The sequence below is a fragment of the Macaca nemestrina genome, chromosome 4, assembly GCF_043159975.1.
Source record: "Macaca nemestrina isolate mMacNem1 chromosome 4, mMacNem.hap1, whole genome shotgun sequence".
Classification (NCBI taxonomy): Eukaryota; Metazoa; Chordata; class Mammalia; order Primates; family Cercopithecidae; genus Macaca; species Macaca nemestrina.
The window spans coordinates 174113002-174139431 of record NC_092128.1 but is presented as its reverse complement, the minus strand read 5'-3'; the positions used below and the strand labels follow the sequence as shown (position 1 = coordinate 174139431).

Below are 26430 nucleotides of genomic sequence, written 5' to 3'. Positions count from 1 at the left end.
CTAAGACAAAAAGGAGTTGGGCTTCAACTTTCCACTTCAAAACTTTTGAACCTATCTTTGTTCTCCCCTCTCAGTTTTACATCTCTTGAACAATCAGTGCAACAAGCATTTCGATTGTAATCACATCGAGAATAAGTGGGTGTGACGTTCAGTTTTCACTTGCTAATTTTAGTCCTTTGAGTTCTGGCCCAAAGGAAAGGAACAGACCAATCAGCATATAGATCAAAAATCAAAATGAGAAAGCTCACCAGCCCAGAAAGCAAAGAAAAGTTTTCATTTTTCTGTTGTGATAATACAATATTTCTTGCTTTTGCCTTTGTTGTTCAACATCTATAAAATATGATGATGAAAAGAAAGAGGTGAAAGTGAATGATTTAGGTTCTAGTCTGGGTTTTGTCACTCACTGGGTGATCTGACCAGTCTTCTCCAATGCTGTTTCATCATCTGTAAAATAAGAGGTTACACTAGTTCCTATATTATATTATTCTACCTGAAGTGATTATTAATAGTACATAGAATAATTCTACTGCTTATGTGTTTGAAATTGGTTTTGATACCAGTGGTTAAGTAGTAATGATTCTGACCCTCATTATGAACACTTCAGTGGGCTTCATTCTTCAAAAAGAAAATGTCATATTTAAGTATGTTTAATTTTACGTATTTCTGTAAATTATAGTTTAATTAAGGTTTCCTTAGAGAACAAAAGACGGAATCCCAGAATTTGGAAAACAACTTTTTAAAACCTCTTTCCTGATCGTGTTAGAAATTCAGTAAGGCAGAGAAGACTCCCTGCCCACCTGTGGCTGTGGAGTCAGATGCATAGAGCCAATACTCAGATGTTAATCTCTTTAGAAGATTATTATTCTTATTTTTTATTTTTAGTTTTTTAGATGGAGTTTCACTCTTGTTGCCCAGGCTGGAGTGCAGTGGCGCGATCTCAGCTCACTGCAACCTCTGCCTCCTGGTTTCCTGCCTCAGCCTCCCGAGTAGCTGGGATTACAGTCATGCGCCATCACACTTGGCTAATTTTGTGTTTTTAGTAGAGACGAGGTTTCTCCCTGTTGGTCAGGCTCGTCTCGAACTCCCAACCTCAGGTGATCTGCCCGCCTTGGGCTCCCAAAATGCTGGGATTACAAGCATAAGCCACCGCGCCTGGCCTTAAAAGTTTATTTTTAAAAAAGAAGAAGATTACAAAGATGAAGAATAAGGTATTACTTTGCAAAAATCACACCCACAGCTCTTGCCTCCAGTAGTATTTCCTATATAAACATTGAATAATGGAAAAGAATCTTGCAGTAAGAGCTAAGAGCCATCAAAAGTTTCATAAACAACATTGAGTAAAAGGGTAGTAATGTGTAAGGAAACAAAATTTTGCCATTTGGGTTTTTTTCTCTCTCCTAAAAAAATAAATGTGATCCTATTGTGCTGTTGGCCACATTTTGTTGGATTTATACAGTAAATGTACCTCTTCTATTACTTCAATAACTTAAATAACAAAGATGAAGGGGTAAAACTCATGGGATTGGGAAGGGCAGTTCTTATTTACAGTTGTATCCCTAGCTCTGAGCATAGCGCCTGGGATGCATTAGTTGGGCATTAAATATTTGGGAAAGGAATACATTAAGAATCAGACACTGGGAAGGGGCTGTAATGAAAGAACAATTTTAGGTGACAAAATTGAAGCTGATTGCTGCTCTTATGTCTGATTATAGAGCTTTAACTATGATGGTCAAAGCAGGAGGGCTTTGAAGACAGCATAACCATCCTGTGGAATCCAAACTGCACAGAAATCAAATGGAAACATATTTACTTAGTGTCAGGAATTGTTCTACAGTTTTAAGGTGAATGAGATTCTTTTCATGCAATTGAATCTACGCCATGAGAAGTCTACCCTACCCATCACTGAGGATGTACAAAAGTCCCAGGGAAGCTGGTGATAGTTGTACTCAGGAAACTTGCCTTTGACCTCCAAATACATCTACAGTTGCTGAACCATGAGCTACTACAGCAGCTATTATGGAGGCCTGGGCTGTGGTTCTGGAGGCTTTGGTGGCTGGGTCTATGGCTTTGGCTGTGGTTGTGGTAGCTTCTGCAGGCTGGGCTATGGCTGTGGCTATGGAGGCTATGGATTCAGCTGCTGCCAACCATTATACTATGGATGATATGGATTATCTAGCTTCTACTGAAGAGTGAACTCATTCTTTGGATCACTAGAATCTGTGTATCATCCTGACTTAATTCTCCTTTCAGGTCTTTTTACCCCCTCTGTCAACTGCACAGCCACTTTCTTGATAAACCAGACAAAGCAGCAAAGGGTGCCTTGTGAACTCTTCAGAGTGAAGACTCAATTCTGGCAACAAACACAACAGAAACAGTGGCAGCAGCAAGGGGAACCCTTCCTGTAGAATGACCTAGAATCTCACCTTTCAAGCTGTGAATCCCTCTCTTCCCTTATTAATATATCAACATGGCACCAACTCTTCTATTTCAATAAACTAATTTTAATAGTAGAGCAAACTTGGTTGAAAATTTTTTTCTATTTTATTTTGGTAAGAACACTTAACATGACATCTACCCTCCTAACAACTTTTTGAGTTGACCATACATTATTGCTGACTAAAGGTACCATACTGTATAGCTGATCTCTAGAGTCCGTTCACCTTGTCTGACTGAAACTTCATGCCTTTTTGTCAATAACTCCCCATTTCCCCCTTCCCTTAGCTCGTGGTAACTGTCATTCTACTCTTGGATTCTACAAATTTGACTCTTTTGGATGCCTCATGTAAAGTGGAATTGGGTAGTATTTGTCTTTCTGTGGCTGGTATATCACACTTGGTTTCATTTCTATTGATTCATTTCACAGAACCAGACCCAAGCTTCCAGGGTCTGTGTGTGTGCATTCACCATTGTATATTCTGTGGTCATGACAATACCTGGCACGTATAAGGCAGTCAAGAATATTTGTGGATTAAGAAACTTGCTCATCGGTGTTATAATATAAAATCATTTTTAATCTGTCCAATGGTTTGGGGATAATGGTGTTCTTTTACAGCTCTCCACCCTCTTCTCACCCCATTTCCTCTTACACACAAACATACTCACAAATTCTGGTCAAACATCTCTCACCCTAGGTGGAATTAATTTTTGTCCCAGCAGCTGACAAAAAAGCTCAACAGTAGCACTCCATATGTACAACCTTACAGGGTCAGGCAGAATGCCTTGCATTTTGTTAAGAAACATGTATGAAAAATTATTTGCTTTCAAGGCAAGCTACAGATATTTGCCACATAACTAGAAAATGTGCACATTTGGACTTCACCATAAACAACCTAACGTCTATCAACATTATAATGGAAAAATAAATTGCAGTATATTTTTACAATGGAATATTACACAGCAATGACAATGGCCAAACTAGAGCTATAGGCGACAACCTGGCTGAACCTCACAATCATAATGTGGAGTGAAAGAACCCAGGCATAATAGAATAAATACAGTATGAGCCCATTTATTTAAGTTTTTAGACAAGAAAAATGAGATTACAGGGTTAGAAGTCAGGATAGTCATTACCTTTGGGAAGACAGTATTCACGGGAAGACTCGAGGGGGGCTTCTGAGGTGCAGGCAATGTTCCATGTTTTGATCTGGCAGTGGTTACATGGAGGTTCTTTCTAAGTCATTAAATTTATGCTGTGTGTGTTTTTCAGCATGTTTGTTATATTTCGATATAAAATAATCTAAAAATTAATAATATTCCATGATTTGAAAAGTGCCTTCTAAGAGCAGATAATTCAGATGGTTCAAAATTTTTTGAGGACCTACTTTGTATTACATGCTGGCTGCACATATGGAGATTTCAGATGAATGATCTATCACTTTTGATGTCAAGAAACTAAAAATATAGCAGCCCATAATAGAGGCATAGGTGGGGACAGGAGGTCTGAGAAGGGGGTGGTGAGTTTCTATTCCAAAATTTAGGAGAAGATTAGGAAAGTTTCTCCTAATGTGTCTAAGCCTCAACTTCAGGATATACACATGGTATTAGTATCGTTAGTCATAAATCTAATCACATCTGAAAGAATAAGACCTAAAGAAAGTTAAACAGTAACCACAAAGAAAATCAAGTAAAAAACATGAATTAGGAAACTTGCTCACCTATGGGTTTCTCTCTTTAGCTTAAATAGGAAGTGCATTTTGCTCAATGGACATGGAGTATATTTACTGAGTGTGCTGTGGGTGATATGAGTGGGAGATGTGTATGATTAACAGAGAAAACAAGTCTAGCTCAATATCGACAAAACTTCAAAGGGAATTTTGATGCCTAAAAATTGTTCTAGATGATTTTTGAAAATTACATAATAGGCTAAATTATTCTTTGGAATATCGTGAGAAAATTTGTTATGCTGATAGGAAAGATGCAAATCTATTAACAAAAATGGTGTTTGCCATTCCTTTAATTAATTTATCTACTCTATTAAAACGGTTTGGATAAGTAAAGATACACAGTTAATAATATCCTTTGTGTTTCTCAAGGATATTTTAGTTAGGCAACAGTATTCATGATTTTATATAAAGCCTTCAGCATTTCAGTAGTGTTGCCTGATGTGTTTGGGATAGCAGATCAGAGATTTAACAAAATTGATGTTGATATCAAATATTCCTCATGCTAATGAATATGTCTGAAAAATGTATGTGGATAAACAATGACTTGAGAACTAGGAGTTACTCATGAGGGTGATAAACATAGTGATCAGCACAAATCTTGACCAGGCAGTTGCTTTTATAACCCCATTGGCAGCTAGTATCTTCTATTTGACAGAAATAATATACCACATATGAACCTCTCAGTAAATTCAACTTTCCCCAAATGCCTGCTGAGATTTATCTTGCACAGAATGGATTAAACTTTCAAGGCTTAGAGGAAAAATGTACATTCATCCCCAACTCACTAGCTAAATAGAATGCCAAGCTCACGTCTTACGTGAAAGGAAGCCTTTAAGAACCATTTGGATGACCCAGAGAGAGATGACATTCTCTACCTCCCATGACGCCAGGACTGGAGGCTTTAAAAAACACCTGTTTGTGCTGGAGCCTAATTAGCACTAATCCTATGTGGCAAAATAAGCCGGGGTCTGATAAGGTTCAGAACATTTGCTAGGAATAATTTTTCAGTGTTACTTAAAATTAGTATATTTTTATTTTTTATTTTTATTTTATTTTTTGAGACAGGTCTTACTCTGTCACCCAGGCTGGAGTGTAACAGCATGATCTCGGCTCACTGCAACCTCCGCTTCCTGGGCTCAAGTGATTCCCATGCCTCAGCCTCCCGAGTAGCTGTGGAGCATGCACCACCATGCCCGCCTAATTTTTGTATTTTTGGTAGAGACAGAGTTTCACCATGTTGCCTAGACTCGTCTTGAATCTCTGAGCTCAAGCAATTCACCTGCCTCAGCCTCTCAAAGTGCTGGGATTACAGGTGTGAGCCACCATACCCAGCCACAATTACTTTTTTTTTTTTTTTTATTTTGAGACAGAGTCTCGCTCTGTTGCTCAGGCTGGAGTGCAGTGGCGCTATCTCGGCTCACTGCAAGCTCTGCCTTCTGGGTTCACGCCATTCTCCTGCCTCAGCCTCCCAAGTAGCTGGGACTACAGGCGCCCGCCACCACCCCCAGCTAATTTTTTGTATTTTTAGTAGAGATGGGGTTTCACTGTGTTAGCCAGGATGGTCTTTATCTCCTGACCTCATGATCCGCCCACCTCAGCCTCCCAAAGTGCTGGGATTACAGGCGTGAGCCACCACACCCGGCCCAAAAAGTATTTTTAAAATTAAACTTTGGGTGACTACTATCTGGAAGGTGCTTGTAAGTAGTAAAACAAAACAAAACAAAACAAAATCTCTGTGCATTTTGTAAATTCCTCTGATTTATTGGCTATTTTCTTATTATTAGTTGACTATAGATGATAAATATTTATAATAAAGAAGTAAGTTTTTGCTAGTTCCTCTATAATGTCTAATTCGTGTTGTAGGTAATTTGAAACAGTTGAATCCCAATTGACTTCAGATCAAGAAATATTTGTGTTTATGATTTGGAATACTGTTTTGGTATTAGGATAATACAGGCTATACTGCAATAATAAGTACACCCTCAAATCTCAGGCTTAATCCAATGAAGTTATTTATGACTCTTGTCTAAGTCTTACTCAGTGAGTCAGTTCTCCTTGGAGCTCTCCTATAGTGACTCAGGGATCTGGGCTGCTGTGTTTTTTTTGTTTTGTTTTGTTTTGTTTTTTGAGACGGAGTCTCGCTCTGTCGCCCAGACTGGAGTGCAGTGGCGCGATCTCAGCTCACCGCAAGCTCCGCCTCCCGTGTTCCCGCCATTCTCCTGCCTCAGCCTCCCGAGTAGCTGGGACTACAGGCACCCGCCACCACGCCCTTGTATTTTTAGTAGAGATGGGGTTTCACCGTGTTAGCCAGGATGGTCTCGATTTCCTGACCTCGTGATCCGCCCGTCTAGGCCTCCCAAAGTGCTGGGATTACAGGCTTGAGCCACCGCGCCCGGCCGGCTGCTATGTTTTATAGCTCTGCTATCTCGTTGTTTCAGCCACACTAAAGGGCGAGAAGAGAACAGAGAGAAAACATACCTGCCTCTGACTGCTTTGGATGAGATGAAACACGTTAGTTCTGCTCCTATTCCCAGTGGCAAGTATTCAACCTTTTGTCTCTGTGTGCCCCGAAAAGGGAGAATTGGTGGTCTTTCCACAGTTACTTTTCTCAACCAGAACTGGATTGTTTTGCATGTCTTAGGGACCCCTTGCTCCATTTCTCTTTTAAACTTATTGTAGCTCAAACATACATATGATGGAGATGTGGAAAGACCAGGGGTAAATTTTCCACACTTGATAGAAAGTTTTTCTAGGCTGATACCTTTTTTTGTCACTCTAAAATGGTACAAGCTGCCTTATTGGAACTCCAAGTCTTAAATAAATGTCTAAATTCATATATCTATGTACTTTCGTATCATTATATATTAAATCAACAAAATATTTCAATTTTAAATCTTATAAACACAACAAAGAGATGTGTTTATTTTCAAAATCTTAGGTTTTAAAAATAAATCTAGAGAGAGACCACTGAATCCCTCATTAAATGGATGAATTTCTTCAGGAGTAACCTTGCCAAATGGTTTAGGGTACATAAGGGTAGGAACTAAAGCTTATCTGATAATTATTAATTTATTTGTTCAGTCTTCATCTGGGGTCTTCCTGTGTCTCAGCAATTATGATAAAAACATTCAAAGATGTATAATAGCTCAAAGTCTCTTTTGTCCTTACTCCCATTTCTCTGTATGTAACTATGTTTGTACCATCTTCTTTCTCCACCTGGCTTTAACCATCTGTACCAAGAAAAAAAAATCCCATTTACATAATAGCATTTTGACAGATTAGGACTTTCACTGAAGTTTAGGGTGGGAGGGGCACAGAGTGTGATGGGAAAATGATCAGGTAAGGTCATTTCCTCCACCACCTTGCCTTGGAGCCCATTCCTACCAGCCTGGTTTAGCCCAAGCTGACACTCTCTATGTGTGACCCATTCATTATGTCAATCTTTAAGAAAGTGATTCTGTTCTTGGATCTCCTTGAGAAAAATCCCTTCCTGCTCTTTTCTTTAGGACCCCTGATATTTTAGAAAACAGACTTTTCTCCATTTTATCGTATTTTATATCTTGTGTACTTCCTAATAAGCTTTCAGGTGATTTACAGTAAAACAAAGTATCACATTAAAACCATCAAGCATTAGAGACAAAGGACAAGAGGCAGGGCAACTATGCCAGATAACCCAGGCTAAGGGAAAACTGTAACTGAGTTAAGACAAACCTAGCTCCAAGCTTCCTAGCTGTCAAAGTCATTAAGGAAACTAATTAATCTTCATTTTAGTTGATTGAAATGCTTGTGGTTTTTTTTTTTTTAGTTTGCCATGACTCTTCTTAATTTCAGCTGTGTTACTCAATGTTTGGCCTAGCTTTGTTTCACTTATCTCTTTGATGTACATTGCTTCTACATTTTCGTTCATTGAACCAAGTCAGTTTGGGTAAATTCATTAACACAATCTCATTGGCCCGCGTCAGTGAAAGAAACATTGACAAAACAGGCCCAAATATAGCTTTACAGTATGTTTTGGGGATAACTTTCAATGTTATTCATTCATTCATCCTTTTAAATAGTTGCAAACACTGGCATGTCTTGGGCCCTGTGCAGAGTATATGGGAAGTGGTAGTTGGTACCCCTGCTCCTAAGTAGATTGTAATCTATAGAAAGTGAAGCTTGAGAAGTTTAGCAATTTAACCTGACTTTAAACAGAGACCCACTTGAATTACAGAGCTGGAATTTGAAAGCAAATCAGTCTTCACCAAAACCCGTGTTATTGACTTTTATCCACTGCTTTCTTTGTGACGGGCAGAATTTCTACAATGGCCTCCACAAAAATGCCCTGCCCTGATTCATGGGAACTGGGAATAGGATAAGATAGCACTCTCGTGACTGTGGTATGTTACATGGCACACGATCTTGCAATGATCTGGTTAGGTCTGATCTAATCACACGAGTTCTTAAAAGCAGAGTTTTCTGTACTGATAGCAGAAGTCAGAGATTCAAAGCATGGAGGAGATTCAACACACTGTTGCTAACTTTGATGATGGAGTGGACCCCATATGAAGGGATGCAGGCGCTGCTTAGAAGCAGAGAGATGCTCCCAACTAACAGCCAGCAAATAAATGGGAACCACCGACCTGCATCCACAAAGAGCTGAATTCTGTCAACAAACTGAACGAGTTTAGAATTAGATTCTTCTCCAGAACCTCCAGATAAAGGCTCAGCCTGGCTGATGCCTTGACTTTCATTTTGTGAAATTCTAAACAGAGAACCCAGCCAGGCTTACTGAATTTCTGGCCTACAGAACTGTGAGATAGTAAAATGTGTTGTTTTAAACTGCTAAATTTTGGGTATTGTGTTTGGCACCAATAGAAATGTAATACATCCTCTCAGATTAAAAGGAAACCACGAATCCCCTCTCATTGGGCAATTCATGAATCAAAATAGCTGGTTCTCTTATCTTCTACCCATTTCCCCCATATATTCCTAGGGTTATCATGAGAAAATTTCATGGAATCCAATTTCAGCTGTATTTCCAATTCACCATTTGAATGACTCTTCATGCTCTGCCAAGTGTTCTGGTAACTGTTTCTCTTTGGGGAGCCAGGAATGGCCATTGACCAGTTGGGAAACCAAAGCTCAGAGTAAACTTATGTAAGGTCATATAGAAAACGGGTGGTAGGGCTGGGCGCAGTGGCTCACGCCTGTAATCCCAGCCCTTTGGGAGGCTGAGGTGGACAGATCATGAGGTCAGGAAGATGGAAACCATCCTGGCTAACATGGTGAAACCCCGTTTCTACTAGCCGTGTGTGGTGACGGGTGCCTGTAGTCCCAGCTACTCGGGAGGCTGAGGCAGGAGAATGGCGTGAACCCGGGAGGCAGAGCTTGCAGTGAGCTGAGATTGCGCCACTGCACTCCAGCCTGGGTGACAGAGAGAGACTCTGTTTCAAAAAACAAAACAAAACAAAGAAAACAAAACAAACAAACAAACAAAAAAACAAAAGAAAAATGGTGGTAGACCTGGGTTGTTTAAATGTGTTTTATTTATTTTAAAATTTCTTCTTTCCTTTAGGAAGCAGAGGTCTACTCTTCTGAGCAAGATAATTCTGAATGTAAATTTAACATCTGATGCAGTTGTAACACTTACGTAGGGAAATATTTTTCTACTCTCATTTTCAGGCATACTTTATTACCACAGCCTCTTGGGTTTTGCCAACAAAATGTCTTTTTGTGACCTCAATTATATGCTGCTGATTTCTTTAAGCCACGCTATTTCCACCTAAGCAGTGATCCAACTTGTTGGCATTGGATAGACCTTCACGTTCATTGTTATGTGAATAGACACTTAAAACCACTTCAACGTGGTAAAAGAAAGTAACTAAATTTAGGTTATTAAAGAAAACTCCTGCTGAAATCTTTGACCCTGAGCTCCAAAGAGCATAGTATAAATGCTGGGCAAACTATTTTTGTCCTCTGCTCTATAAATGAGTTCTGTTCTTTCTTCCATTGAGTACTGTTGGGCACAGCTGCTGTTTTTAGAGCCGAAAAAAAAAAAAAAGATGGGAACTGAAAATAAAGAAACAAAACCTTGTCTGAAACACCTGAGCCTGTGACTCATGGCCTGCTTCCTGCATAGACTGTGTGTAGCTGCTAAGTAATTTATGAATGAGGGAGTGTAGACGAGGGATGACATCAACAAAAAGAACTAAGACTGATGGATTCTATTTCTAGTTCCAAACTGATGATGAAATGACTTCAGATAAGTCACTTAAACTTCTTTTGGGATCTCTACCTGTAAAATAGGAAGAAACTCATTTTTTTTCTTGACAATGATATAAAGACCTGCTTAGCTTCTCACCTTTACTGACTTCTCATTTAAGGCTTGATTCTCTTCAGCTCCTCTTTTAATATTCAACCCTGTACAACAGCGATGGAATCCATGCTTTTCCTTGGGACAAAGGAACTCAGAACAATAATTCAAATGATTCAGCCTTAGTGCTGGTTCACTTGGAGTGTTGGCCCTGGATGGGTTCTGGCTTTGTTCTGTGTCATCTATCCCTTTCCTGTGACCTCGTTCTAGTAACTGGATCCCCAGATTGTTTTATTACATCTGAGCCTCTCCACTGGTTTTCGATCTGCTATGCCACTTCCTCTGAGACTAAGGTTCTGCAGCTGATCCTTTTTGTCCCTCCTGTCGTATTTCAGCCAGAGTATCCAGTCTAGGTAAGGTTCCAACACTTTTTGTTCATCTATGCCACTACTTCTTGAAAGACAATCCTTGAAGACCATTCATTAAAAAATTTTAAATTCATTATTGAGGAGACCCCCAAAATACTTGTAAACTATGTATAAAATATAAAAACTAATGATACAATGAACATCTGGAGTATCCCACCTGGTTACCACCGCTACCACTACAAAAAAAAAAATTATTATTATAATTGAAGTCCTTGTCCCATTCCCTTTCCTCTCTACTCAGAGGAAACCACCCTGGCTGAATTAACTTGTGTTTATCTCTCTGTCTCTCTGCTGGAGTGCAGTGGTGCCATCTCAGCTCACTGCAAGCTTCGCCTCCCAGATTCATGGCCTCCCAGCCATTCTCCTGCCTCAGCATCCCGCATAGCTGGCACAACAGGGGCTCGCCACCACGCCCTGCTAATTTTTTTTGTATTTTTAGTAGAGACGGGATTTCACTGTGTTAGCCAGGATGGTCTTGATCTCCTGACCTCGTGATCCACCCGCCTCGGCCTCCCAAAGCTGGGATTACAGGTGTGAGCCACTGCGCCTGGTCTATCTCTCTCTTTTTTTAACTTTAGTTTTCCCAGATGGTATTTTCCTAAGTAACATATTATTTAATGTTGCATATTTTTGAACTTTATATAGATAAAATTATAGTGTATGTGTTATGATATTTCCTTTCTAGTTCAACATTATGTCTCTGAGATTCTCCATGTTTTTACATTTACCTGTAATTTATTAATTGTCACAAGAAGGCAGTGTTTTCATTGTATGACTCTCACATAGTTTGTTACCTCTGCTATCTTTGATGAACATTCGGATTTTTCCTATTTTTATTATGAAAAGGAGTGCTATGAATATACACCTGTCTTCTAGAAGAAACAATTGCTGGTTGATAACAGTTTTCACAGATGCTTGTCTCAATTTATGATCCCACCAGAAGGATAATTCCATATCCTTGCCAACGTTAGATTTTGTTAGGCTCTTCAACTTTTGTCAGTCTGGAAGTCATAATAGAGTACCTAATTGTGGTTTGAATTTTTATTTTCTTGGCGATTAACAAAGCTGAGAATCTTACTTGTATTTTTTTGGTCCTTTCGATTTTCTCTCCTCTGAAGAACTGTTTAAATTTTTTGTTTCAGTTTCCTATCAAGTCATTTGCTTTTTAAAATGATTTGCAGAAGTTCTTTGCTTAGTTACTATTCCTTTGTCAGTAACATATAGGGCAAGCATTTTTCTCTCCAGTTTGTGGGTTGTCTTTTTATATTTCATATCTTTTAGGGACCAAAAATCCTTAATTTTAGTTTAGCTAATTTATCACTTTTAAAAAATGACTTGCATCTTTTGCATCTTAAGACAGTTTTCCTGGCCCAGTGTGGTGGCTCCTGCCTGTAATCCCAGAACTTTGGAAGACGAAGGTGGGAGGATTGCTTGAGGTCAGGAGTGAGACCAGCTTCAGCAACATAGTGAGATCCCATGTCTACCAAAAAAAAAAAAAAAAAAAAAGAGAGACTTTTTCCTTCTCCTAATACTACAAATATGTTGTCCTATATTTTGACTAAAAGTTGAACAGTTTTGCCTTTCATATTTACATCTTTAATCTGTCTGGAATCTGTTTCTGTGCAAGAAGTTAAAAGGGGCTTTGATTTAATTTCTTCCACACCAATAACAATTGTCTAAGTAATGTTTATTTAAAGTCTATATGTTTCCCACTGGTTTGCGATGCCAGCTCTGACATAAATCAAGTTTCAAGTCTGTTTCATTGATCTGTTTGCTTTTCCCTATAATAATTCTATAGTGTCATGAATGTAAACATTTTGTAAGAATTCTTGATATCTGGTATAGCAAGCTTCACTAAGTTGTTGTCTTAAAATGTCTTGGTTATCCTGGCTCCATGTTTTTCCATATATATTTTGGAAACTTCTTTTGACAAGTTACATATACACACATACACACAAATTCATTGCAACTTACACTGTAAATACCTTTCATCTGTACATGAATTTGCAGAGAACCGACTTGTTTTATATTGCTTCTTCCAATCCATGAACATGGTATATCTTGTATATCTCTCCATTTAATTAGGACTTATTTGAAGTCTTTTAATAATTAATATGTCTAGCATAGTCTTATGCATATTTTGCTTAATTTGTTGCTAGGAATGCACACACACATTTGCTATGATTAATCATGATATGGGATTTTAATTGTGTGCACTTGAATTGTATTTGCATATTCTCGGCACACTTCATCATTTTCATCCCATGCTGTGATAAATCATTAATATTCTCATTTGTGATGTCTAGATCAGGTCTATTTTCCTGCCTTCCCTCCCACTTTAATTAGATGGCCTTTATTTTTCTTACTGGTTAATAGACATCACATTAAAAAATTAAATTATGAATGTACACTTTTGTCATATATAAATATATAAATAAATATATTTACTGTCTCTATACATAGAGTAAATATCTTTTTCTACTAATGGCTTGCCATTTTACTTTTTATTTCTGAATGAACCAGATATAAATATATATAATTTTGGCATATATAAAAACACGCAGATAAACATATATATGATTTTTACATTGCTATTTGGAAGATTGGTCTGTAATTTTTCATTCTTATAATGCCCTTGCCAGTTTTTCATACAAAGTAATACTAACTGTATAAAATGAATTGGGGAGTGTCTCTCCTTTTATTCTTAGAAACTTACCTTTTCAGGAATTACTTGTTCCTAGAGATGGCTAATCAAACTACATGGAACTAATATTTTCTTTTCAGAAAGTTGTTTTTGACTTATTCAATTCAAAAAAATGTTAATATGCCTATTTACTGTTTTTTAGTTGTTCTCTAGGACATTTTGTAAATTATATTTTTCAATGATTTGCTCATCTGTTTTCATATTTATTAGTACTAAGTTATTATCTTTTTAATATGTATAGTGTCTATAATTTTGGTTAAAGTTCATTCCAATATTATTTATTCTGTCTCTCTCTTTTTGTAGATTAAACTTGTTAGAAGGCTGTCAGTTTTATTATTATTTCAAATAACCAAGTTCTCACATCACCATTCCTTTCTGTGTTTGCTTTCCTCTATTATACGTTCTTATCTTTAGTTTTACATCCTTTACCACTCTTTGGACATATAGATACATTTTCACCATATTCATTTTTTATTATAATCACATTACTTTATAAATTTTACTCTATGTAGCACTTTGCCTTTATATCACAAGTTTTATGGGGCATGTGCTATTTTTGTTATTTAAATTCTAAATATTTATAATTTCTCTTGTGATTTCTTCTTTGACTTACGAGTTATTCAATTTGTGCTTTTAAATTACCAAACATATGGGTGTTTTCATGTATGGTTTTGTCATTATAAGTAGTAATTAAATTGACTTTTGGTTGAAAAGTGATCTCTATATGAGATCAATTATTTGACATGTTTAAAGACTTTAAGAGGTGGTCAGTTTTGATGCTTTTTTAAATATAAATATTCTTCATGTTCTTGAAAATAATGTATTTCGAAGATATAGTGCTCAATATATGCATGTAAGATAATGTTTTGGGTAGTGCTCAATCTGTATCCTTACCAATTTATTTTCTGTTTGATCTGTTGTCGGAAAAAGTATGTTAAAATATCGTGCTACAATGGTAGAAGTGCCTATTTTTTTTTCTGTACTGCTCTGAATTTTTGTTTTAAATATTTTGAAGCTATGTTATTTACTGCTTTATTGCATCATAACACCTTTGACATTGATGCCTAAGAGATATATATCTCTCTATATATAACTCAATATATATAGAGAATTGAGTTTATATATTTATTAACTCAAATGTATATATACATATACGTACATGTATATAATACTATGTATATAATGCTATATATACATATACGTATATGTATATAATACCATATATATACTTGGCTAGATTAGGGCTAATTTTCAATGAACAATCCTCAATTCTGCAAAAGATCTTTCCATTGTCTAGACATTTATATCAATGTACATTTGAGGTATACAAATAAAATAAAGCTTAAATAAGTGATATGTGTAAATTATTAGCTTTGCTCTTTAATGGTGGGAAGAGTTAGGTTTGTGCTTTTGTTGGATTCGTTAAATAGGGTTACTATCATTTTTAAAAACATATGTGATGCATTTGCTTGTTCATGACTCTGAGTCCATTTTGTCCTCAGAGGGGAAAAACATGATGCTGGGGACCATGAGTCAAGGATGAAAGAAGGAAAAGAGAAGGAACCATAGAAGAGGATCCAGTTGGTTAATGTCTTAACAGCCTCCTTTCCTTTTTAGCTTCTTGGTTCCTTAAGGATGTAGGAAGAAGACAGGTTTTGAGAAAATTTCACTTTCAAGGGAAATGTTATTGGTCCAGTTTCTACCATCATGTGAGAAATCCTTAAACAATATTATACAGGGCGTGGACATGAATAACATTAAATGTTGGACACCTAGACCAGCATTTTTGAAATCTGAGCTTGGTGGCACCATTTCATAAAGTCCAGGCTACCTTTAATCCTAAACATATTCAGAATGTGATAGCAATTACCCATAGTTTTTGAAGATATGAAAAAACAATACATTCTTAAACTGACAGAGCAAAGTTTCTTTGGAAGTGCTTTATCAGGAATGAAAATGATGAAGTGTGCTGAGAATATGCAAATACAATTCAAGTGCACACAATTAAAATCCCAAGATGTGTTTTATGATAAATCATTTCACTGCAGTAGCAAGAATTAGCAATAGGAATTCAAATTGATAATTAAGATTATATGATTTTTAGAATAGCTAACCATTTTCCATTTTCATCTGCTCTTTGAAATAAAAAGAAGAATATCATATCTTAAAACCAATCTATAAAAGGCAGATTGTATTTCAAATGTACAGGAAATTATTTTTTTCTCCCTGGCAGTCTTCTGTACCTTGAGAAAACCACAAATAGAATTTTTTTAAAAAGTCTGGTCCTATCTCCCATCCCCACCTCCCAACCTCAGAGTAAACTCTAAAACTTGTTTCAGTTCCCAAACTATTTCCACTACAGGCCTTAAAGAAAGACAGTAGGTGCTCTATGCTCCCATTACAGTGCAAATGTCCTATTGGAAGTTAAGCCACTTCTAACCAATCCCTTCGGTGAGCAAGCCCTGAACTGATGGAATCACCGTATGATGAACGTGTGTGGAGGGCTGTGTAAGAGGAGGACTGCTACGACGTTTTTGATTTAGGCATTTATCATCAGCTAGGCCATTTCTTGTCTGCTTTCTGTTGCCTGTTCAGCTTGAAGGAATAACTCAAGCTGAGCAGACAATCTTCCAATTCAGAAATCATATTGATTGCACATGTGATGGCTTTGCAGGGGTTCAGGAGGGAGAGGCAGATGTTAGGATTATCCTTCATCTGCTGGTCCAAGCTTCTTTTAATTTTTAATTTCTTTAGAGTTTAATGAATACAAGAGAAGAAATGTGCATGTTTTCAAATGTATGTTTCATTATTATTTGGATATAGTGAGGCAAACGGGTCAGTAGATAACTGCCATTGAAAAGATGACTTGTCATAGATTTGAAACAGAGGGGTCATGCCATGCCATGGGGAGTCGGGGCACACAGAGAAGCATCAGCATTGGTCAGGAGACAGAGGGAGAGAGGGGAAAACATGGGCAAGACTTTTTACTGTGATTTCCAGGGGAAAGAGCAGGTGAGGCAGGGTAAACCAGCTTAGAATTGGTTTGTTTGAATAATTTCAGCAGTTTTTGAGGCGTAGAAGATGTCGTCACTTGTCTAGTACCAGGCTCTGGGGTGATTAGGGCAAAGAAATAATGGCCTAGAGTGTCAGAGCCCAGTAAAAGAGGTGCTTGAGAGGCATGGGCTCTATTGCCTCTCAAGAGATTGGTTGGTTTGCATATGGAAAGCGTGCTTGCAAAAGAGTCCTTTACTATTTCCAGTCATTGGGGAAGTGGTGGTGGGGGTCTGTGGCAGGGGGTCACAGTGTCTCCAAGATTAGCAAGGCCCCAAGATGTCAAAGCATCGGAAATACATGGTTAATACGGTGTTGTACTAAACAAGTGTCACCCTTCCCGTGGTTGCTTTGTAAGGCTTCGTACAATTTTCCAAGGTTGACTGGACCCAAGGTAGTCCCATGACCTGGACAAGGGAGACTGCATAGACTGCATCTTGCTCCTATGCCTTGCTCTGGGTAGTGGATTCTGCCAAAGGCTTTGCTTAAGTCTGCATTTTCCCTCATTGAGTTTCATCTGTGAAATGTGGACAAGAGCTGCTGTGTCTATTGAGGATGAATTAGAAAACAGGCACGAAGAGGGATTTAAAGCAAAAGATACTGTACTTTGCAAGTGTAATTCATGATTACTTAATAGGGAAAAGAAGCAGGTACTTCAAAAGAAGCATAAACAGAAAATGAAAAAAACATACTACCAACAATGAAATAAAATAGGTCTTTTTTAGTTTCTGATAACGCATACATAGTAGGCATGGATTTCATTTAGCATTCCCAGACTCAGAATAATGGCTCTGTGTTGAGGCAATTCAGAGACTCTGGCAATCCCGTAACTCCGTTGAGATGTTGGCCAATTCTATTGCAATCCTTAATCAAATTTTCGCAGTGCAGTATCTGTGTGCTCTTGTCTATTTCTTTTAAAGTGAGAGTTGGGAAGTTTCCCCTCAGGCCCTTGAGCATTTCAGGTTCCCTCAAAACAGCTTCCACAACATTGTTTTCCTTTATTGCCAGGTACAAAATCCTAGAGAGATCCTGATTATACGATTTGCCAATCCAATTAAAAAAAAAATGCAAAAAAAAAAAAAAAAAAGCTTTCTCTTGGCCGGGGATCCTCCACGCAAGCTTGATTTATTTTCTTACGCGCCTGATGTATAACTAGTTAGTAGCTGCCCAGTGTCCCAGATGTTAAAATAGAAGGTAGTGAGGCTTTCTATATGATTATTGAAGTTCCCAAGAAGCAAATGTAAACAAGGCATAAAGATGATTGCATTTGTGTTTTGAGGACCTCAGCAAGCAGAGACAATGGAAATATACCATCAACAGGAAGGAAATAGAGACGTGTGCATTTATAAAGCAGGATTAGAAATGAGTTTCCTGAATAAAAGACAGGAAGCTGAGAACACTTGTGTTCAAATGCCACCTCTGTTGAGAATATGCCTGTTGTTCCTATTTATTATTCAAAAAGTGGAATACACCATCCTGTTCTATAAGAAGGTCACAGGCACCAGCCAACTGATGACACTGAAACTCTCAGAAGCTTCAAATTTCTCTAGAAATGCAAAATAGTGCTATTCAGTGGAGATGGTAAAATAATGATGTTTGCTATTTCCCCAGCTTTAAGTGTACACTTTGCACTTTAATCCCAGGAACAATATTGCTCTGTGAAAGGTATTATTCTCAGTAAATAGAGAAACTTAAAACATAAAAACCAATTATGAGACTGGGTGCGGTGGCTCATGGCTGTTATCCCAGCACTTTGGGAGGCTGAGGTGGGAGGACTGCTTGAGGCCAGGAGTTTAAGAGCAGCCTGGGTACCATAGTGAGACCACTATCTCTAAAAAAATAAAAAAAATTAAATTAGCTGGGCATTGTGGTGCTGCCTGTAGTCACAGCTATTTGGGAGGTTGAAGTGGGAGGACTGCTTGAGCCTAGGCGTTTGAGGCAGCAGTGAGCCATGATCCTGCCTGGGTGACAGAGTGAGACTCTGCATCAAAACACAACAACAAAAACCAGTGATGAGATTTGCCTTACCCAAAGGAGAGCAAAAATCATGTGCAAAATGAAGATTAAAAACCTAATGCCCTCTTTGTGGAAACATTCAGCTGTCCCCAAGCAGTAGACCTTAGACTCTGTGGCATTCTTCACCACAGGGCTGTTTGACGTTGCTACTATCCCAATGTGTGCCTTATGGGTCGTGTCCTTAGTCCCTGTTTTCATAAGACTTTGGAAATCTGGAATAAAGCAAATACTTGGTGGGGATAGTTCCAGGTTCCTTGAGAGAATCTAGGTCCTACTTATTATTAGAGAGTCCACGGAAATTGATATAGTTGGTCCTGGGGTAGATGGCTTAGAGTGGGTGTCTCTGGGTTTAATAGCAGACCTGGTTCTCAGCATAGGCAGGGGATGTGGACTTTCTAGTAGTATTCTTTTTCATCTCCTAGGACTTTGTCAGATCTGGAGTCTCTCCTTCTCTAACCCTCATGTTCTCATTCGTGTTGAAGTGGCTCTTCATCCTCACTGGGACATCTGTTCCCACAGCTCCAGTCTCTTGTCTGAACTCTTTGCCCCAGTCGGCCTCAGTTGTTCCTCTACCCAGCCTGGACCCCATGGCTCCTTTGCACAGTTTCCTCGCCAGCACCTTAGCATCCCTCGCCACGCTTAGCCCTTCACTGTCCCCATTTGTCACATCCATATCTGGATACTTCTTACTGAACCCTTTCTCACGCCATTTCTGGGTGACAGGACCTGATAGAGGAAGCTGAGAAACAGTGCTGAGGGCTTGGGGGTAAATTCAAGTTGTCTGGGTGCCCAGCTCCCTCTGCTGTTCAGCAATCCTCTGAATCAGCTGTCAATCCTCAGCTCTCCTCTCCTCACAGAAAACTCTCACCTCTTCCTTTACCGAGATCATCAAATCTATCTAATGAAAACTCCTCTCATTTTCTCTTATTTCATTTCTAAAGTTCTCTGAGGGTTCGGATCATATTTTTGAGATATTAACCTCTATCAACTTGTTTTCTTCCAACATTTCCTGCTTTTCCTTCCTGTCCATAGAAGCAGTAAATTGTCTCCATGTTCATTGTCTCAATGGAGAGGTAGGACAGGATAGGTCTTAATGGTTTTGGTTTCAAATACTCTAAGCTCCGAAGAAAGAGAGGGCAACTGAGGACGGACCCAATGGTGGGGAAAAACACGAAAGAAGAAGAATTCTCATCCCTGCCCCACTTCAGTCCTTCCCAAAACTAGAAGATTCCTCTGGGATGATGTGTGAACAGAGTATCCGCTCTTTGTAAATCCTGGAGAAAGTGCACCTGCTACCTTGTCTAGCAGAATTGCAGAGAGAAATTGGACTCGTGGTGTATAGCAGATGGTCCCTTAGTCTAGTAGAGATTACTGCACCCCTGGTGTGGCACAAAGGTGATAGTGAGAGTCCCTTGCCACTGGCATTATATGGAAACAGCAAATAAGCCAACAGACCTGAAGTCACCATGAGCAGAAACAAGCATGACTTGGCAGAAAACTTCACAGACCAATATTTCAGCTCCCTTCCCCCCAGCCATGTTTCAGGATTCTGTAAGCACCCCAGAACATTGATAGAACTCTGGAGAAGAAAGCAGGAAGGCCAGAACCAACTAGGATAAAATGTCCACCAACCCAGTGGGATGGGGGCTTATAATAGCAACTAGGTTGAGTTATAGAAAAATACAATATTTATTGCCTGCTTGAGTTAAAAACTGAGATTTAGACCCACTTCATCTGTGTCTTTAACCGTCTTCATTCTTTCACATTAATGAGAAGTGTTTTATTGCCTTATGTTTCATTTCAATTTTAAGAATAACATGCCATCGTCCTAAATCATTGTCCTAATATTTCCAACATCTACCAAACCTTCGTTACATATATCCCTTCTTGTATTAGGTCATTTAAAGTCTCAAGGGGGCACATATATAACTCAGAGGACTTAAGACAAGAGAGTAAGTATGTTAGCTCATGGAAAGTAAGAAAATGTGGCGTGGGAAACCACTGGGCAGGCAGAATGTAGCCGTGCCTCCGAAATAACTGGAACTAGGGTCTAGCTGCCCTTAGGATTCTTGCTCTTCATTTCTTCAATCTGCTTCTCTCTGAGAACTGGAATCATTATCTTTGCACAGTGACTGACTTAGCACAGCAGGGAAGAAATATGACATCTGAAAACACCAAAGTTTTTCATCTTAAAATTTTTACCACATGGGAAGGACAGACTCATGCTTTCTCTCTGGTACCTCATTTAGAAATCCATATATTGGCCGGATGCAGTGGCTCATGTCTGTAATCCCAGCACTTTGGGAGGCTGAGGCGGGTGGATCACAAAGTCAGGAGATCGAGACCAGCCTGGCCAACATGGTGAAACTCCGTCTCCACTAAAAATACAAAAATTAGCCGGGCATGGTGGTGCGTGCCTGTAATCCCAGCTACTCAGGAGGCTGAGGCAGGAGAATCGCTTGAACCAGGGAGTCGGAGGTTGCAGTGAGCTGAGATTGTACCACAGCACTCCAGCCTGGGCGACAGAGTGAGACTCCATCTCAGAAAAGAAAAAATAAAATCCATGTATTGTTCATGTCACCTTCAAGGTTTGAGGTATGGGGAGAAGTAGTTTAAAGAACAAGTTGGGGATGGGATAGGACAGAAAAAACAATAGATGTCTATGACCCATTTTTAAGAGAGAGAAGCTGCCTTTAGTAGTGTTGACTGTCATTTCAGTGGCCTATAAACACATGCATGTTCAGTCGCAGAAAGTAAATACTCACAAAAGAATGAGTATATTATCTATACTGCTTCCCCTTCCTCACTATTTTCTCTCTTCTCTATTTCTTGCAATCTAGTGTCTGCTTCGATCACCCTGAAGAAATTCTCTTAAGGGTTGCTCTGAATGACCTCATACTTCTCAAATTCAGCTGCTTCTTTTTTCCCCAAATAGTTGATTTTGTTAATGGCCTATTTTTGTTAATGGCTAAAACATTTTTTCCTAGCTCAGATTCCAAGTGCCTGTCTTTATCTGGTTCTCTTCCTACCTCTCAGATAATGCTTTTTGGTTTCCTTTGCTAATTTTGCTTTCTCCTTTTGCCCTTAATTGTAGGTAACCATCACATTTCTGACTTAATCCATTCTTCTCTACTCTCGGTCTCGTGGTAGTTCAAAGACTTCAGTAGCCTTTTTATTTTCTAAAGCATGAAACCAAAGATATTGAAAGCATCAAAGAGCTAGTGCAAAGTTAACATTCCATAAAAACAATGTGATGAATGATAATGAGAACAGCAAGAGTTGACAGTTAGTGAGCACTGGCCATTGCTCTAAACACTTGACTTGAATTAAGTCCTTTGATCTTCACCCTATAAGATGAATACTATTTTTATGATTTCCATTTTAACAGGTGCGGGCAAGGTATTGTTCAGAGCTTGGATGCTTGTCCCAAATCAAAGAGTAGGAAAGGCAGCAGTAAGCAAACTTGGGTGGTCTCCTAAACATGTCTGCAGCTTCCTTGCATCCTGTGTTTGCTCTGGGTGATGGTCCTCGTACCCAACTCCATCATTCAACATTCCGCTCCTCCTTCAAGTTAGAAGTTTCCAGATTACCTCTTCCAAGTGACCTGTAAGATGAATTCCTTCCCTCTTTGGAACTTCCATGGTGTTTTATTTGTGCCTTTGTTATACATTTTTGATTCTATTGTCCACGTATTTAAAATATGTCATCTTGCCTAATAGACTGTAAGTAACCGTAGGCTTGTGTGTCCCCATCCTGCCCCACCATAGTACCTCTTACTGCCATCTTCCATCATAAATGCTCTGTCAATGTCTGTTAAGTGAACAGATGAGCCATTTGTCAAACAACCAATGTTTATTGAGAATTTGAAATAGACCTTTATAGAAAATCTCTGTAGACCAGTCCTACTCAAAGTATGGTCCACAGACTGGTGTTTTTCCCAGAACCATTTGTTATGGTGAGATACGAAGCTTATTCCAGAAAGGTGAATCAACATACAGATTTCTTCTTCAAGAAAGTCCTTCTCAGAAAAAAATGTTGGCTCAACTAAAGAGTGTGCTTAGTGACATAGTTGATCTACTGTGTGGCTGAATTATATTTTGGTATAAGCTCCTGATCTCATCAGGGACCAGTAACAAATAGTTTGAGGCCAAGTACTTTGAGTAGCACCACTGTAGGGAATTGCTGTGGTTTAAATGTATGCATCCCTCCAAAACTCATATGTTGGAACGTAAACCCCAAGGTGATGGTCTTAAAAGGTAGGGCCTTGAGAGGTGACTAGGTCATGAAAGCTTCACCCTCATGAATGAGGTTAATATTACTATAAAAAGGATGGAAGGAACTAGCTGCACCCCTTTTTGCCCTTCCATTTTCTGTCATTTGAAGACACAGCATTCATCTTTTCTGCCAGGCATGGATATAGGAACAGGGTGCCATCTTGGAAGCAGAGAACAGCCCTCACCAGACATAGAATCTACTGGTGCCTTGATCTTGGATTTCCCAGCCTCCAGAACTGTAAGAGATGCATTTCTATTTTTGTAAATTACTTAGTCTCATTTTGTTATAGCAGCAAACTCAAACTGAGGCAGAGATATAAAACAGATATGGTATGATTTCTGCTTCCAAGAGCTTAACATTTGAATTGAAGAAATACAATGTGAAATTTTAAAGCAAGAATAGCAACATCTAGATCACAAGATGATAAACGTGCAGGTCAATAAAAAGAATAAAGAAATTAAAATGCCTCTTAACTGTTTTGCAGTTTTCTAAGTTTTGCAGATCAAGAAACAAAGGCTTGGACAGGCCATTTTAAGCAAGTCTTAATAAGGCAAAAATGTTTCCATGGAAACAAAACATTAGATGTACATTTTAAAATATGACTAGATGTTAACTGTGATTTGAACATTCACAACAGTTATAGGTGAGCATAGGTTCCACAAGGAAGTTTTCTGGTCTTTATTTGTAGATTTAATAAAATCCAAAAGTTTTTTTTTTGTTTGTTCGTTTTGAGATGGAGTCTTGCTCTGTCGCCCAAGCTGGAGTGCAGTGACGTGATCTTGGCTCACTGCAACCTCCACCTGCTGGGTTTAGCAATTCTCCTGCCTCAGCCTCCTGAATAGCTGGGATTACAGACATATGCCACCAGGCCTGGCTAATTTTTGTATGTTTAGTAGAGATGGGGTTTTGCTGTGTTGGGTAGGCTGGTCTGGAACTCCTGGCCTCAAGTGATCTGCCTGCCTCAGACTCCCAATGTACTGGAATTATAGGCATGAGTCACCACGCCTGACCCAAAAGTTTATACGATGAAATATAACATTAGCATACAAATAAAATCTATTTCTGCAGTCTATACATCTTTGCTCTACTTAAAAATTCGAATTTGCCAGGTGTGGTGGCTCACACTTTTAATCCCAACACTCTGGGAGGCAAAGGTGGGAAGATTGCTTGAGTCCAGGAGTTTGAAACCAGCCTGGGCAACATAGCAAGACCCCATCTCTACAAAAAATTAAAAAATAAGAACTTAGCCAGTGTGGTGGTGTGTGCCTGTAGTTTCAGCTACTTGGGAGGTCGAGTAAGGAGGATCACTTGAGCCCAGGAGGTTGAGGCTGCAGTAAGTTATGATTGTACCATGGTACTTCATGTTGGGTGATGGAGCAGGACTCCGTCTCTCGCCAAAAAAAAAAAAAAAAAAAAAAAAAATCGAATTTATCTTATTAAAAAAAAGATTGTAAATATTTAAGAAAGACTTTCTGGGTGTTTTCTTCCAAGGGCCTCTCAGTGTACATAGTTTGCAGCAAGGCTTTCAAATACTTATTTGTTGGTTGCAAATGCAATTTTAAGTAGTTTGACCATCATTCATTTTCTGAAATATTATCAACAAGAGTAGACTTACTGAAGCAGCCATTAGCAGAACTGATTATAAATATCAGGTTGTATGTGCCAGATGCCTTGAACTGTCACCTCTTAGAGACATATGAGTTAAATCAGCAGATTGCTGTGGAATTAGAAAAAGAAACGAAGACATCTTTAGGAACAAAATACACGATTTGACAGTACAAATGTATGCTGTTGCAGGCAAAGGAGAAAGAAAAATCTTTACTCCAAGACAAAGTGAACACAGTTGTGGTTCATGGGCTTCCTGACAAAATATTTGATCTGCTTGCGTGCACACAAGATGGGTCACAGCTGGCAAGAGATAGAGCTACTAGCACAGGAGTATTCTAGCACACTCTTAGAAATGTGTTAGAGAAAACACCTGATTTACAATTCTGCTCTCTATTAGCTCCATCTTTGTCCCTGAGCTAAGGGAACACACACTAAAACTCACACATCAAAATGAAATCCCAAGGAAACCTAAGCAAAATGTAAACAAAAATATAACCCTTGAAAAAGACAGCAGGTCCAACAGTCACAGTAAGAAAGGTCTGGATAATTTTGTTCAAAAGCTGTTGCTTTGTTCAAATGTACTTGGAAATATTCATTAAAAAAGTCTTTTTTTGACCCGTTAGGGCTTCTTTGGAGGAAATCTATACAAAGATAAACAGAACAGATGAAGAAGGTGGGAGAATCATGATGGAGAGGTTTACAAGCTGATTTGTTAAAATGATCTTTTTTGATTGGAGATGAACTGTGGATAAATGAACACTGTCTGTGAGTGACTTTTCTGTTTTCGTTTTTGCACTTTCTAATCCCCTCAGAGATGAGAGGGCATCTGGAGGTCTTTCTCTTGAGATTCTAATGAGGCCAAGGCAGAGAGCAATTGCAGAAACTTATATGAGCATTACTCTTTTTATGGACTGAATTCTGTCTCCTCAAATTCGTATGTTAATGTTCTAACCCCCAATGTGACTGCATTTGCAAATAGGACTTTAATGAGAAAATGAATGTTAAATGAGGTCATAAGGTTGGGACCCTAACTCAATAGGACTGGTGTCCTTATAAGAAGAGAGAGGGATACAAGTGCACAGAGGAAAGGCCAGATGAGGACACAGCAAGAAGGCAGCCACCTGCAAGCCAAGGAGAAAGGCCTTTGGAGAGATGAAACCTACTGACAGCTTGATCTTGGACGTCTAGTATCCAGAACTGTGAGAAATGTGTTTCTGTTAAGTCACCCTGCCTGGGGCACTTTGTTATAGCAGCCCCAGCTGACTAAGATATCGCAATAGCTGTTCTGTTCAACTTGTGGTCTGTGGACCAGTGCCGGTGCTTGACCTGTTAGTAGGTCACAGTAAGACAAGTACTAAAATTGAGAGTAAGACTGAAGAAACTTAAAAAAAAAAAAAGCAATTTGACAGAATTACTTTATGTCTCTTGAATTGATAATATTAAGATATGTATTTTATATGATTTAAAAATGTTCACTTTCCCAGTAATTCAATTTTCTTTTCCTTCCTTCCTTCCTTCCTTCCTTCCTTCCTTCCTTCCTTCCTTCCTTCCTTCCTTCCTTCCTTCCTTCCTTCCTTCCTTTCTGCCTTGCCTTGCCTTCCCTTCCCCTTCCCTTCCCTTTCCCCTTCTCCTTCCTTCCTTCCTTCCTTCCTTCCTTCCTTCCTTCCTTCCTTCCTTCCTTCCTTCCTTCTTTCCTTCCTTCCTGCCTGCCTGCCTGCCTTGCCTTGCCTTGCCTTGCCTTGCCTTCCCCTTCCCCTTCCTTTCCTTTCTTTCTCTTTCTTTCTTTCTTTCTTTCTTTCTTTCTTTCTTTCTTTCTTTCTTTCTTTCTTTCTTTCTTTCTTTCCTTCCTTCCTTCCTTCCTTCCTTCCTTCCTTCTTTCCTTTCTTCTTT

General features: G+C 38.8%; 1 protein-coding gene and 1 pseudogene across 1 annotated transcript; both read left to right on the top strand.

Annotated features, from left to right (window-relative positions):
- LOC105472742 (large ribosomal subunit protein uL11-like) overlaps positions 1 to 26430 on the top strand; it is a 128238-nt pseudogene that overhangs the window by 63459 nt on the left and 38349 nt on the right.
- Positions 1857 to 5151, top strand: LOC112425046 (keratin associated protein 19-8). The gene has a single exon (XM_024790058.2). The coding sequence runs from the start codon at positions 1995 to 1997 to the stop codon at positions 2160 to 2162; it is 168 nt and encodes a 55-aa protein (XP_024645826.2). The 5' UTR covers positions 1857 to 1994; the 3' UTR covers positions 2163 to 5151.

Coding starts and splice junctions, on each gene's coding strand:
- LOC112425046 (XM_024790058.2), top strand. CDS start 1,995: ATGAGCTACTACAGCAGCTATTATGGAGGCCTGGGCTGTGGTTCTGGA.